The sequence below is a fragment of the Rattus norvegicus genome, chromosome 10 (assembly GCF_021556685.1).
Source record: "Rattus norvegicus strain SHRSP/BbbUtx chromosome 10, alternate assembly SHRSP_T2T, whole genome shotgun sequence".
Taxonomy (NCBI): domain Eukaryota; kingdom Metazoa; phylum Chordata; class Mammalia; order Rodentia; family Muridae; genus Rattus; species Rattus norvegicus.
This window is the reverse complement of record NC_141543.1, coordinates 76,641,685-76,654,074: the sequence shown is the minus strand read 5'-3', so window position 1 is coordinate 76,654,074 and position 12,390 is coordinate 76,641,685. Positions and strand designations below refer to the sequence as shown.

Below are 12,390 nucleotides of genomic sequence, written 5' to 3'. Positions count from 1 at the left end.
TAAGCTCAGGGGTAGACCATTTGCCTAGCTTGTTAGATCACCAATTACACAAGCCGCGTACTCTGTTTAAACTCAGTAAGGCCATACTGACCTATAATTCCAGCGCTCAGGGAGGTTGAAGCAGGATTATTGGTTTGAGACAAGTCTAGACTACATAAAAAAAAAAAAAACCTTGTCTTTAAAAAAAAAAAAAAAGCGAAAATGGCAGAGTGGCGCACAACTTTAACCCTATCGCTCGGGAAGCAGAAGCAGGCTGATCTCTGAGTTCAAAGCCAGACTAGTCTACAGAGTGAATTCCAGGGCAGCCAGGACGGCCCAGAGAAACCCTGTCTCTTAAAACCAAGGGGGGAAAAAAAGGCAGGGTCCACGGAGCCTCAACCCTCCCTCCACTGTTAGTACTGCGAAGTGAGTCAACACCAGGAAGCTACTCACTAAGCCAAAGGAACAGAGAACGTCACAAGAAGCTGCTCTTAAACAGCTTAAACAGATTAAAAAGATTGGATGTTCCCCACCACCACCACCACCACCACCACCATTTTGTTATCAATGTTAGCTTACCTGGGTTGGGCAGGACTTCCTGAAAGAATAAAGGTCTCCACAAGCTGGCAGACCCCACAGCAAGCTGGGACCCTGAGCGCAAGGGTTCCGGAAGGGTTGGTTTCCCTCCAGGACCTGCCTAGCCCAGCCAATGTCCTCTCCTGCTGCAGGAGAGGCTGGTATACACACTGCAGGAAGAAAGGGCTGCTATGCTGACCCCAAGCACCAGGCGCATGTGCATAAGCATGTGGGGGGAGTGCGCATGTGTGCCTGTATGCGTGCCTGGAGGGCGGGGGGAGGGGGGGTCCTCGTAGTTCTAGCTGCAAGTCTAGGGACTTATAAACCGTGTGGAAGAATTTGTCTCAGATGTCAATTGAAAGCGTTTTCAAATATCCACCCCACCCCCTCTCCAAGGATGAGGGGAAAGCCAGAGGACTCAGGAACCCAATCCAGCCTCCTCCTTCGAACTAGCCCCCTGCCCAGCGTAGGGGCACAGCTGGAATGGGCGCCACCCTCTTTCCTGGCCCTGCCTCACTCCTAGTGGACCTAAAGCTAAAGGAGGAGGGCAGCAGCTGCTTTGCCTCACCCTCCCTGGGGGAAGGCCAAGAACCCTGTCCCCTGCAAGCCACCATTTCACAACTACTACAGAAACAGAAACAAAATGGGGCAGCCCTGATGGTGTTGGGCTAGCTAGGCCCAGGTAGTGGCTGAGGGTAGCAACAGCAGAGGTCAGCCCTAGCCTCCTTCCAGGGCCAGTGCCCACATACAAGGACAAGAAAGAAATGCCTCCCTTCCACTATAACAACCGTGTATGTATAGCCTGGCCAGAGAGCGAAGTAAAAGACCCTGACCATCCAATTCTTCTCTACCTCCCCCTGGGCCTCAGCAGTTCAGAGGGCCAGGCAGACTCTGGGTGCTCCTCAGAACCCCACCCCCACCCCCAGACACCTGCACTCTGCCTCCGGAGGCTCAGGCCCTTGGTCCTCCCCCTTCTAGCAGGTGACCATGGAGAAGCCACTTTGAGGAGGTCTTGAGGCCCCAGTGTAGGGAAGGAAGACTACCTCTTGGCCTCTGCCTCTTCCGTCCACAGATGCCCCTCTTTTGAGGACAGCAGCTCTCACAAGCTAAGAGGGCAGCCAGGATATCTGGTGTGGGTCCCTCAGCCAACGAAACCTCTTCAGGGCAAGCTTCAAGGGCCTGAAGTTCTGTGGGGGCCCTAAATGCTGCCACTCACCCCACCCCCAGCACGCAGTAGTCTGTCCAAGGTGTAAGTACTGCTGTATGAAGAGTAAGGTATGCCACCTCCAAATGCAAAGGGCTAGTGAGGGAACCCAAACGTCCAGCTTGCCAGCCTGGTCATCAGGAGAGCAGGCCTCCACGCAGAGGCCAGACTGAGTTTGGGAGCTGTGACTTCCTCGGCGCTCTACTGGCAAAGTTAAGGTCCTCCCTAATGAAACACAGGGACCGTGTGAGCTATAAGTTATTTCTGACTTACGACACTAAAAAAACATTAAACGCACCTGAAAACCAACACCCTATAGCGGGTGGGGGAAGCTTCGGGGCTGAGGAGAGCGGAGCAGGAGCTTGTTGTCACTAGCTCTAGCTGTAGCTGCACCCGACTGGGCCGGCTCCCTTGGCTCCCTTCCACACCCTTCTGCACTTGCCCCCGCGTCTTCTCTCTCTCCCCACTGTCCCGGGTCCCCACACCCGCTCAGTCTCCAGACAGCTGCGGAGGCCAGCGCGCTCGGAAGCGGCTCCGCCAGGGGAATAAACACGCCGGCCGCCTGGCCGCCCGCCGGGAGTAGATGAAAGCCCGGACCTCCCCTCTGGTCAGCAGCCGGCTCTGAGAGGGTACAGGCTCCGAGCCTTTATCTGCTTCGTACTCGGAAATGGCTTTAGAATGAGCTGCTAGGATAAGCTTCCTCCACGGAACAGGCTCGAGGCTTGGGGGAGTTGTGATTTTGGCCACAGATCTGTAACCATGAACTCCCTGCCGGGAAGGGACCCACTGAGGATGGCTGGGCTCCTAGGTCTCACGGTTGTCAATTCAAGGCACGTAATTAGTGCACAACCGCTATCTCGAGGACAGAGTGGAAATGAAGATCCTGGAATCCGCCAGACTCTCCCTACCTAGCTGGATCCCATCGCAGCCTCAATTTCCCTGGGAATGGAGGTCTGAAGGAATTACACGAGCCTTCACAGAAACGCAGGCATTAGAACCACCGCAGCAGGCAGGAAGTGCGAAAAGTGGTTTACAGGGAGGCAGCGACGGGTATCCTGCAGGGTACGCAGGAGGAATGCTAGGGTAGGGGACTAGAAGGTTCTCCCTTATCTGGATGGCGGTTACACCCTGGGTTCATGTTTTTAAAATTCTATAGGGCTGTAAACTTCAGATGCCCAGTATTCTCTCACAGAAATAGTTCACTTCAGAGAAGAAATCTACCTACATTTAAATGACATAAGCCTTTACTTACACACACACACACACACACACACACACACAGAGAGAGAGAGAGAGAGAGAGAGAGAGAGAGAGAGAGAGAGAGAGGTCCTATCTTAAACCTTCAAGGGAAACGAAGTGCAAAATGAGTTGCAGGGGAAAGGCGGGATCACTTGAGAGCCCACCAATCATTCTGTTCTTAAAATCCCAAAATCCCGGGGTATGGCTGGGAAGGGTGGGCAGCAACCAAAGCAGGACTGTTGCCTGTATTCAGGCCAGACCTTTGGAGCCAAGTGATTTCTGAAAACACAACTAAGAGACTCAGTGAGAGAGAGAGAGAGAGAGAGAGAGAGAGAGAGAGAGAGAGAGAGAGAGAGAGAGATTTCGAGGCTTTCTTATATACCCAAAGCAGTTTTAAAGATGTGTTTTCCCTGAGGGGAGGGTGGCTGAAATGGATACTGTTTGGGAAGGGAAGGTCAGTGGCTTTGCTCCGAGTTCAATCTCTCTCTCTCTCTCTCTCTCTCTCTCTCTCTCTCTCTCTCTCTCTCTCTCTCTCGGCACTTCCTTCTGATAGACTTTTGCTTTCAGAAAATACTTTAAGAAGAGATCAAAGCACTCTCTCCCCGACCCACTTTCCCAGTGTCTTCAACCCTTACTTCTCTTATCACCCACGCCACTGGGCTCTGACGCTCTGTATACAGAGCAAAGGCAATTGGCTTTGAAGCCTGGGATTAAGCCGGGCCAAATCCTTGCCTCAGAATAACAAACAATACAGGTTCAACAGGAGTTCTCATCGGTAGTTCATTTTTCAAACGCAAATTCACTGTCACTGACACAAGCAACATTGAACTCAGCAGGCTCTGAAGGCTGATACTGGAGATTTATCTGGTGGCAAAACTGTGACCTAGGAGCGGGGCATTCAGATGGGCAGGAAATGTTCGTTTTAGGAAGGTTTATATTTAAATTTTTGTGGAGTTCACTTTTATCTGTGTTTGGGAGAAAAATGCAGTTTCTCACATGTATCAAGCTGGGAAACCACATGAAGCCAAGACAGAAATCTCTTCTCTACGTTACCAACAAGAGCATTTTGGGTACAAGTGTCTGAGAGGAATGGAGAATGCCCAGGGAGGGTTTGGCTCTTGTGTGACAGACACCTAACATCACAGGTTCTTAAGCATCTTAGTCAAAGCCACTACCCAATGAGGCTGATTCTCTTTCTGCTTTGGCCTTCAGATTTTTCAAGGACCCAATAGGCAGAAGACTTGTGAAACCATGAGCTCAAACAGGCTTGAGAACATTCTGGTTCCCTTCACCAAGGCCCTGTCCCTCCCTGGCTGGCCAGATAGCAGTCATCATGCCCTAAGCAGCCAGAGTCTCGGACCAAACAACCTCACACTACACAGGGCCTCCATTTAAAGAAGAAGAAGAAGAAAAGAAAAAAAAAAAACACTGAAAAATTTCAAAGTTAGGGTCTTGTTCTGGGGGCGGGAGGATATGTGAGTTGCTTGACTTGCACAATCCTGGCAGTTCCCTTCTCTGGGGGTTGGTTTGGTCTTTCCGTTTGCTTCCAATTTTTACATCTAGGAATCCATGATCCAGGGTGCAGGAAAAAGTACCAGGCCATCTGCTGAGAAGCGTTCATAGTCCAGGAAGGGTAGACTAGCAGAGTTTGGGAAGCACTAAGTAGAGTACAAAAGAGCCCTGGGCTCACACTACCTGGGCACAGTGAGCTGGCAATGAAGGTGGTCCCTGACAGCAGTGGGGGTCTACAGGTGTAGCTCAGAGCCTTAGCTGCATGCTTTGCACGTGCAGTGCAAGATGGGGGTGGATCCTAGCGCTCCCTCCCCCCAAAAAAGAGAGTGGATGAAGCTAGTGAGTTTTTCCAATTATACTTGGCATGTGTTTTCACTGGAGAAATGAAAGGATGTGAGAACCACATCACTGACCAGCATCCTCACAGCCATTTTAAAACTATCAGCACCATTCCCAAGCTCCACCCCTGGGTAGAATCTGGATAAGGCACAGGCTTCTGACTGATGGTAGGGTAGCCTCTGCAGTGTGGATTTGAGGGCTCATGGAAGGAGGGAGGGAGGAGGACCCACATAGGTATAGAAAGCCCACTGGAAACCACGAGCTCATAGACCCAGAGGTAAATACCATATGTTTCCAAGACGCTAAAATCTACAAATGTAAATTCTGGAGCGTTCTTTGTTTTTACTTCCCTCCATGTCAGTATGCACAAAAGAACAATCCCCCTTTCTCCACACCTGTAATGCACCTGACATTTTACCAGCGCTATTCAAAGGAGCCCCTGGTTTGAGTCCTATAGCTAAGGAGGGCAGCAGGCACACATACAGTTCCCTGCCTCAAACATCTGGTACCACAGAGCCGTAGACAGTAGTTACTTAGCGAAGTGCACCCAGCCGGAAAAAAGGTAGACCTTTCCACACCTGCCCCTCTCTTCCTCTCCTCTCCATGACTCTTCCACAGGGTCACTCTACAAAGAATGCTAAAGCATCCTCTTTTCCATCCCCCAAATGCAGCAAACCTTAAAAAAAAAAAAAAGCCTAAAAACAGCCTCCCCCCTTCACTGATAGAAGCCCTAGGTTGACCATTTTTCTGACTGAGACAAGAGGGTGGCCCATGTTCAACAGCAAACCAAGTTCACAATGCCTGCCTGGGACCCCTGAACCTGTGCACCATGCACACAACATGCCACTGGTTTCTGGAACTTTGTCATGTGCTTTATGGGCAGCTGAATGGTGCAGGGCCCTTTCTCTCGTGGGTGAAGTCAAAGCAGGTAGAGACTCTTGTCTGAGCGGCCACACAGATGGAAACAGTTGAGTTGGTAAAAGAACACCCCTCCCACACTCTAGTCTGACTCCATAACTCTGCCCCTTAACGGTTTACCATGTTGACCACCTTCTTTCTCCAAACAACTATTTTGGGGCCCATCACCAGTGAAATGGACATTCCCCAGAGACCAAAACCAACTGTATGGATGCAGAAAGGGCAGAGGACCCACAACAGTTTTCTAAACCTTAAGTTTCCAGTGCCTACAGCCTCCTCCTTCACCTTGACAACTGCTCTACTGGGCCACTACTGTCCCATGCCAGACAGCCCAGCCCAGCCAATGTCTGCTTTACACACACTCATGGGCATGTGACTACTGGAGCATCACACACACACACACACACACACACACACACACACACACACACACACACACACACACACAGAGCTCTGTCTTTCTCTTCTCACCCTGTCCTCTCTTTTCTCTCCCACAGACACTAGTGCATTTTAAAGATGTTTCCACTTTATAAATCACCCTTCTTTGGCAGCCACTGAGAGCTAGGGAGGCTCCCCAACAACACACAGAACCGCCGGCGCCTTCCCCTAGGCTAAGGAGGGTGTTGCCCTGGGATAAGTACCTTGGGGTTCATGCAGCTCCCCAAAAGTTAGGGCAATTCATCCCTTCTATCACCAGAAGGTTCCTTGGCAGAACGCACCAGAGAAATTCTCCCGAGGGCAAGCATCCTTGCAGGTGGCCTCCGGCTACCCTTGTTTGCATCGGCCTTTGTCATCAGCATAACACTGCCATTCTTTTGGAGCCTTCAGACCCCCTCAGGCCCTCTGAAGGTGTAAAAACACTTGTGGACCCTGACCGCTGCTGTAGGACGTGGTGCTGGGATTTCAGTGACTGATAAATTTCCCACCGGTCCCAGACCAAGAACCCGGAGGACCCCAGCCCCTTCACATCCTCCTAGCTCCCACCTGCTGCCCTCCCCGTGTCACTCTCCTCGGGTGACCTGCCCACCTGCCGCCCTCCCCACGGCACTCTCCCCCGCTGACCTGCCGGCCTTGGTGATGATCATCTCCGTGCCTGCCTCGTGGAACTTCTTCCACAGCTCCTTCTCATGCAGCCCCACCTTGATGTTCTCGATGGTCTGGGGATGGGAGGGAGGGGGACTTGTCTGCCTAGCTGGCCCACAGCTGGGCTCCACGCGGAGCCTGCACAGAATAGAGCTCAGACCAACCAAGCGTGCAGGACTTGCCAGCCCCAGAGCCTGCTCCTCGAGATTTCGTTTCACAAAATTATTTTGAACCGTTGGCGATTTTGAAACTTTGAGGCAGATTCAAACTCCCTCCTTTGGGTCTTCACCTGCTGATAGGCCTTCAGAGGGCAGATAGTGACCATGCAGAAGTAGACTCGCCACAGCTGGCCCGAGAAAGGCTCGGGGGATGTAGGCTGTGGTGGCGAACAGGGTAGCGGCTCCAAAGCCGCCTCGGTGCTGTTTCTGTGGCCTTCCTGTCTCTCTCGCTCCTTGGCTTTCACCCTCTCAGGGTCCTCAGAGCTGGACATTGGTTTGGGTTCTACCCCTGATCTCCGCTACCTGGGCTGCCGCAGAGTCAACCCTGAGGGTTCGAGGTGGACAAGGGTCCTCCCTCGAAAGCACAACCCATGCCCGGTAGAGAACCAAAGGGACGACAGACTCTGACCCCAGGAGTCCTGTCTGCAACCCACGAGAAGAAACAACACAAACAAACAGCCCGATGCCCTACCTGCTCCGCGGCGGCGGCGGCGGCGGCTGCGGCTGCGGCGACGTCGGCGCCCTGGCCCGGGGGGCTGCTGAGCGCTGTTCCACTAAGACCCGGCGTGGCCAGCGCGGGTTCGGGGACGTTGGTGTTGTTGCTGTTGCTGGTTTCCCCGAGAGCTGGGCCCGGGGCCCTGAAGGCCTCCTCGCTCTCGGACAGGCCCTTATCCTGCAGCATCTCCTGCGGGCACAGCACACGCCGAGTCACTTGGCCAGATCCACACTGGCTAGAGGCCCTGTGGCCCTGTTTAGAGTCCCCCAGGCTTCGAGTGGGCGCCCCGGCACACGTGGACCCCGCCCCCTTCTGAGCTGGGGGAGGGAGCATGCTGGAGGGCAGGACCCTAGCCTCCTCCCTTCAGGTTCTGGACCTGGGAGGGTCTACGTGCAGTTTAAGGTCTGCCTGCCCCCAAGACTTGGGGCTATATGATGAGTAGGTCTTGAAGAAAGACCGCCTTCTAGGCATGGTCTCTGCTCACACGGTGTCCCTCCCTCCTGCTAAACTGGAGTCTGAGGCCTGGGTCTTCTTGTCCATTCGGAAGTAACTAGGGTCTTGCTTTTGGCCCAGGATGAGCAGGACACTCCTGAAGCTTACGGGAGAGGAAACCTAGGCCTGAATTCAGGGACTGGGTTCCTGCAGCCCCATATCCGAGGAAGGCCCAGAACTGGGGTGCTTCAGGCCTGCGCTCTGCCAGCACCCTATTCCTGGCTCTCTGAATAAAGATCGGCTGATCCAAAGGCTTCTAAACTTCACACCACATTCTCCTCACCCAAGAAGCACACTCTCCCTTGGGGTCCCTCTGATCCAGATTCTGAACTCTGCCAGGGGGCTCCTCAACCTGTCCTCACATTCCCACAGGCTGGCTCACACATTCGCTCTTTAGTTCCAAAAAGAAATCTTCCTTGGGCCAAAGGACTCAAAACCTTGTTAGCTAAACACTAGGCCAGTAGGGTGGGTCCATTTCAGAGTCCGGCCTTGCCTCAGAGCGCAGCTAAAATTTCCCCTAAGTATCCGAGCCTCTTCACCTGCCTGCCCAAGTGCATGTTATGATCTTGGGGACACCAAAGAAAAACTCAAGCTTACGAGGTCCAGCCTGTCCTGCATCCCTCGGGGTGCAGCCTTATACTGCTCTGTTTCCCTCCCCACCACCCTCTTCCTCCAGGATCTGGCCAAGTTTTAGTAGACTTTCTGTGTGTCTTGGCTAACTAAATGTCTCCCCTCTCCCCTCCCACACACTTTCTGTTCTACCTCAGATCTCTTTGGCTATCCCCAGACTCAGGCCTCTTGCCTACCCAGCTTACCAGCCTCTGCACCGAGGTTTAGACTCCCAGGGCCTCCAAAGTAAACAAGCCAAGTGCAACTGAGGAGATAAAAGGGGACTGGGGCCTGTCGGGGCTGGGAAAAGCCCATAAAGATAAGGCTGACAGCCCAGCCGGTCTCGGCCACAGCCCGCCTTGAACAAGCAAGACTCGATGGACGTGGCCTGCCCCTGCACCCGCCTTGAGCCACGTGCTGGCTCCCCGGGTGAGCTTCGAAAATCCAGGATTCTCACAAACGGGGATGCTGCAGGGTCCCGGCAAATGCACTGGCTTCCACTCATTTTGGGCGCCAACCAAAGCCCGCCCCAGGTGCGGAGGCCTGAGGGTCCAGGAGCAGGGGCTGCCTGCTGCGCTACGGAGGTCCCCATCACCCAGAGCCCAGCAGCGGCCTTGCAACTCTTCATCCTGCTTGTGCTGAGCGGGCTGCCCTCCTAGACCCGTTGACAGAGTTACTCTGCGCTCTCCTTCCCGACCATCGGGTTGGGGATCACTTCCCTCTGCCTCTAAGCTACCATTGAGTTTCCCCTTTTTCCCTTGCCCCTTTGGACGCTCCTCTCGACCCCAGCATGCTCCAATACTGGCACTTGGGTCCCAGGCTGCCACCCCACCAGGTCCCTTCACCTCAACCCTTTGCGGAGTGGCCCGCGGGTGAGCTGCTGCTTTGCCTGGGATGGTCGCTTTGAGTTACCTTATTTTCCGGAGGGGACAAAAAGGGGTACGTTTTTCTTTTTCATATTTGTAACTAGTGATTTTTTTTACTTACACTAAGGGAATTTAATTTTTTTAATTTTTTTTTTTAGTGTTTTGACTGTTATTATTTAAGTAAAACTCTAGTCAGTTCGGCAATTTTATCCCTAGTTCTGGGACTATTCATGATTTTAACACCGTAAGGGTAAAGGAGTAGCTTGATTATCGTCATAGAATACACTGTTGCTTTCCTGCTACTGTTTCCGATGGTCAGGGCTCCCTTGGCACATTAGTAATACTGTTTCCAATATCTAGACAATTGGATACAGTGTTAATCTATCATTACTTTACTTGCACTGGACATCCCCTTCACGGTCCCACCTCTAGCTCTTCAGTCTATCTAAATTTTCATACGTTGCTACTTAACCTAATTGTAATATTATTGTCCCCGATATTTCAGGTTAATTTTCTTTATCTCATTACAATAGTTCTTGTTATCTTACCACGATTCGTTATTAAGATTGTTTATTATATTCTAGGCATTGGTATGCGTCTTATCTCCCGTTACTCCCGTCGTTATTTGTCACGGTATGGATCTTAATTTGCCTGTTATTTTTTTTTTTCATCACGTCATGGCTGCTTGCTACTTGTCACCATCCTGTAATCCTGCCGTAGCCTTTAATATTCTGATTATTTTTCAGCACGTTGGTATAATACTTATTACTTGGACATTATTTACAATATTGTGACTATTAATACTGGCTCATAAGTTGTCATTACTCCAGCGATGCTCATCACTGTGTCTCTGCGAGCATTACGATTACTTGTTAATATCCTGGTTAATATTTAATATTGATATGAGATCAACAATGCACCGCGAGATAGTCTCGCAATGATATCGAAGGCATTTTCCATGATATATATATGTTGTTCGTCTTCTCCCTAGCTTGTTTCCTACAGTACTTCTGTTCAGTAATTTGCTATGTCAGTATTATTTCTTATATACTACAGATCGCGACTTTACTGTTACTTTGTCTCCGTATCTGAGTTACTTTGACTTCAGCCCTTTTCAAATTGTTATTACTATTTTCATTTGATCCTGAAAAAGACTATTGTGCTGACAAAAACCCTAAGGATTTCATCAGTTAACGGTTTTGTTGTTTTTTTGGTAATTGTTCTCATTCTGGTAATTTTGAGCTACTGTTACTTATGTAACGGCCACTGGTTTAAATCTGACGCGTCTGACGAGTCTGTGGCATCAAACAGCCCGTGGTTCTGATTACCCACATTTTTGCGTGGATTTTCAGTTTTCACCGCCAGTCCCAAGCCTTTTTTTCCCCCCTTTCTTATTCTGCGAATTCGAATTTCAAGGCCACAGCTCTTGTTTCTACGAAGCCGGCTCTTAAGCGATAATACTCTTAGGTCCCTAGACTCATTTAGTCCCATTACTCTAGACATGGGGCTTGTGCCCTTGCTACTGGGTGTCAGCCCGGGGCAACTACCTGGCTACCGAAGCACGGTCGTGATCCTCCTGCGGCTTTGACCACCCCAGGCCTTTACCCTAGTTGCTTGTTATTTAGCTCATCCCTCTGGATTCTGCTGCTTAAACCTGAGCTGGATGACCCCAGCCCCGCACCCTGCTCACCCGCGACGGACTGAAGCCCACACTCACCCTAACTGTGCCGCAGCATGCGGAGGCTCCTGCGGCCCCAGGTCTGCAACCAGCTCGGGTCCTAGAGGAGCGGGACCGCAGGGACACTGCCTGGGCCTCTGGGTCACCGTCCAGCTGCCTGCTGCGCCCTCGGGGCCCGGCACATCCCGGGTGTGGAGCGGGCCCTTGATCTCCGGGGCTGCACTTTGGGGCCTCTGCTCCCTCCTCCTGGTCCTCCCTCCCTCCGGGGCCGCCCCCCCTCCGTGCTGACGTCGCAGCTGTCAATCAGTTCTCGCCTGCCGCCCCCCGGAGAGGGGGAATTCTAGGGTCCTGGGACTCTTCCGTCCTCCCAGACCCCAAGCCTCGATTGGGCTGCAGGCTCCTCAGCAGTACAACCGGGTGTCCTCGCCGTGGTCCTAGGTCTGGGCAGGGGCCTGGAGCCCCGCATGGTTTAGATTAGAGAGGAGGGAAGAGGGGACGGGCGGCCGAGTCGCTGTGCCCTGTTCCCACTGAGGCTGGACAGCCCGGCCCGCTCCTCGGCCTGGACCTGGCCACTGGCCGGGTCACCTCCCTGCACCGGCTCTCCCACAGCCCCGCCTGCAAGCAGTGGACTTGGGAGCCCTGTGGCCAAGGGCACACACGCCCCGTACGGCCCCTGATCGCCCAGGCTCACACCTACAGCCCCGCGCCCTAGATCTGGCCAGAGGACCACGGGCAGCCGACAGGCCTGGTGAGACTATGAGTCCGCTGTGCGGTCACGGAGCAGTGCAAGGAGGAGGCTGGGTGGCCAGACCGGGCCTGGTACCAGTAGGATGCTTAACTAGCCTCAGTGGGAGCTTGGCCCCTCACCTAGCCACAGCTGGGCTTTGGGGGTACAGGGAATAGCTGAACCCTTTGAGGAAACTGCAGCCAAAAGGAGGTCCCCAAGATTCTATTCAATTCTCTTCCAGCCTGCAGAGCTGAGATGGCAGATGGCTCCTTCTGCTCTGAGCCAGAAAAAGTGAGGCCTGCTTAGTAGTCTAGACCTTGAGACTGCCTGCCTCCCTCTTGGTTCTTTTTCTTTAGATCTACGTCCAATCCCCACAACCTCCGAAGTACAGGCTCTTGTGGCCTTTGCCTCATGCGCATCTAGGCTCATAGCTTGCCACATGCCCAGGAAACTT

The 12,390-nt window shown here is 52.6% G+C and overlaps 1 protein-coding gene across 4 annotated transcripts in view; it reads right to left on the bottom strand.

Annotated features, from left to right (window-relative positions):
- Window positions 1–11,978, bottom strand: part of Tbx4 (T-box transcription factor 4) — a 30,259-nt gene extending 18,281 nt beyond the window's left edge. Inside the window, exons 1-3 of one of the 4 annotated variants that reach the window (XM_087572117.1) lie at window positions 11,249–11,978; window positions 7,541–7,753; window positions 6,830–6,924 (exon numbers count right to left, since the gene is read on the bottom strand). In XM_087572117.1, coding sequence (XP_087428243.1) covers window positions 6,830–6,924; window positions 7,541–7,750 — 305 coding nt within the window. In that variant the 5' untranslated portion in view covers window positions 7,751–7,753; window positions 11,249–11,978. Of the gene's footprint in view, window positions 1–558; window positions 2,240–6,829; window positions 6,925–7,540; window positions 7,754–11,248 lie in introns of those variants that run through there. The other 3 variants (NM_001107034.1, XM_087572119.1, XM_087572118.1) reach the window with 3 other exon arrangements.
- Between the last annotated feature and the right edge of the window lie 412 nt (window positions 11,979–12,390).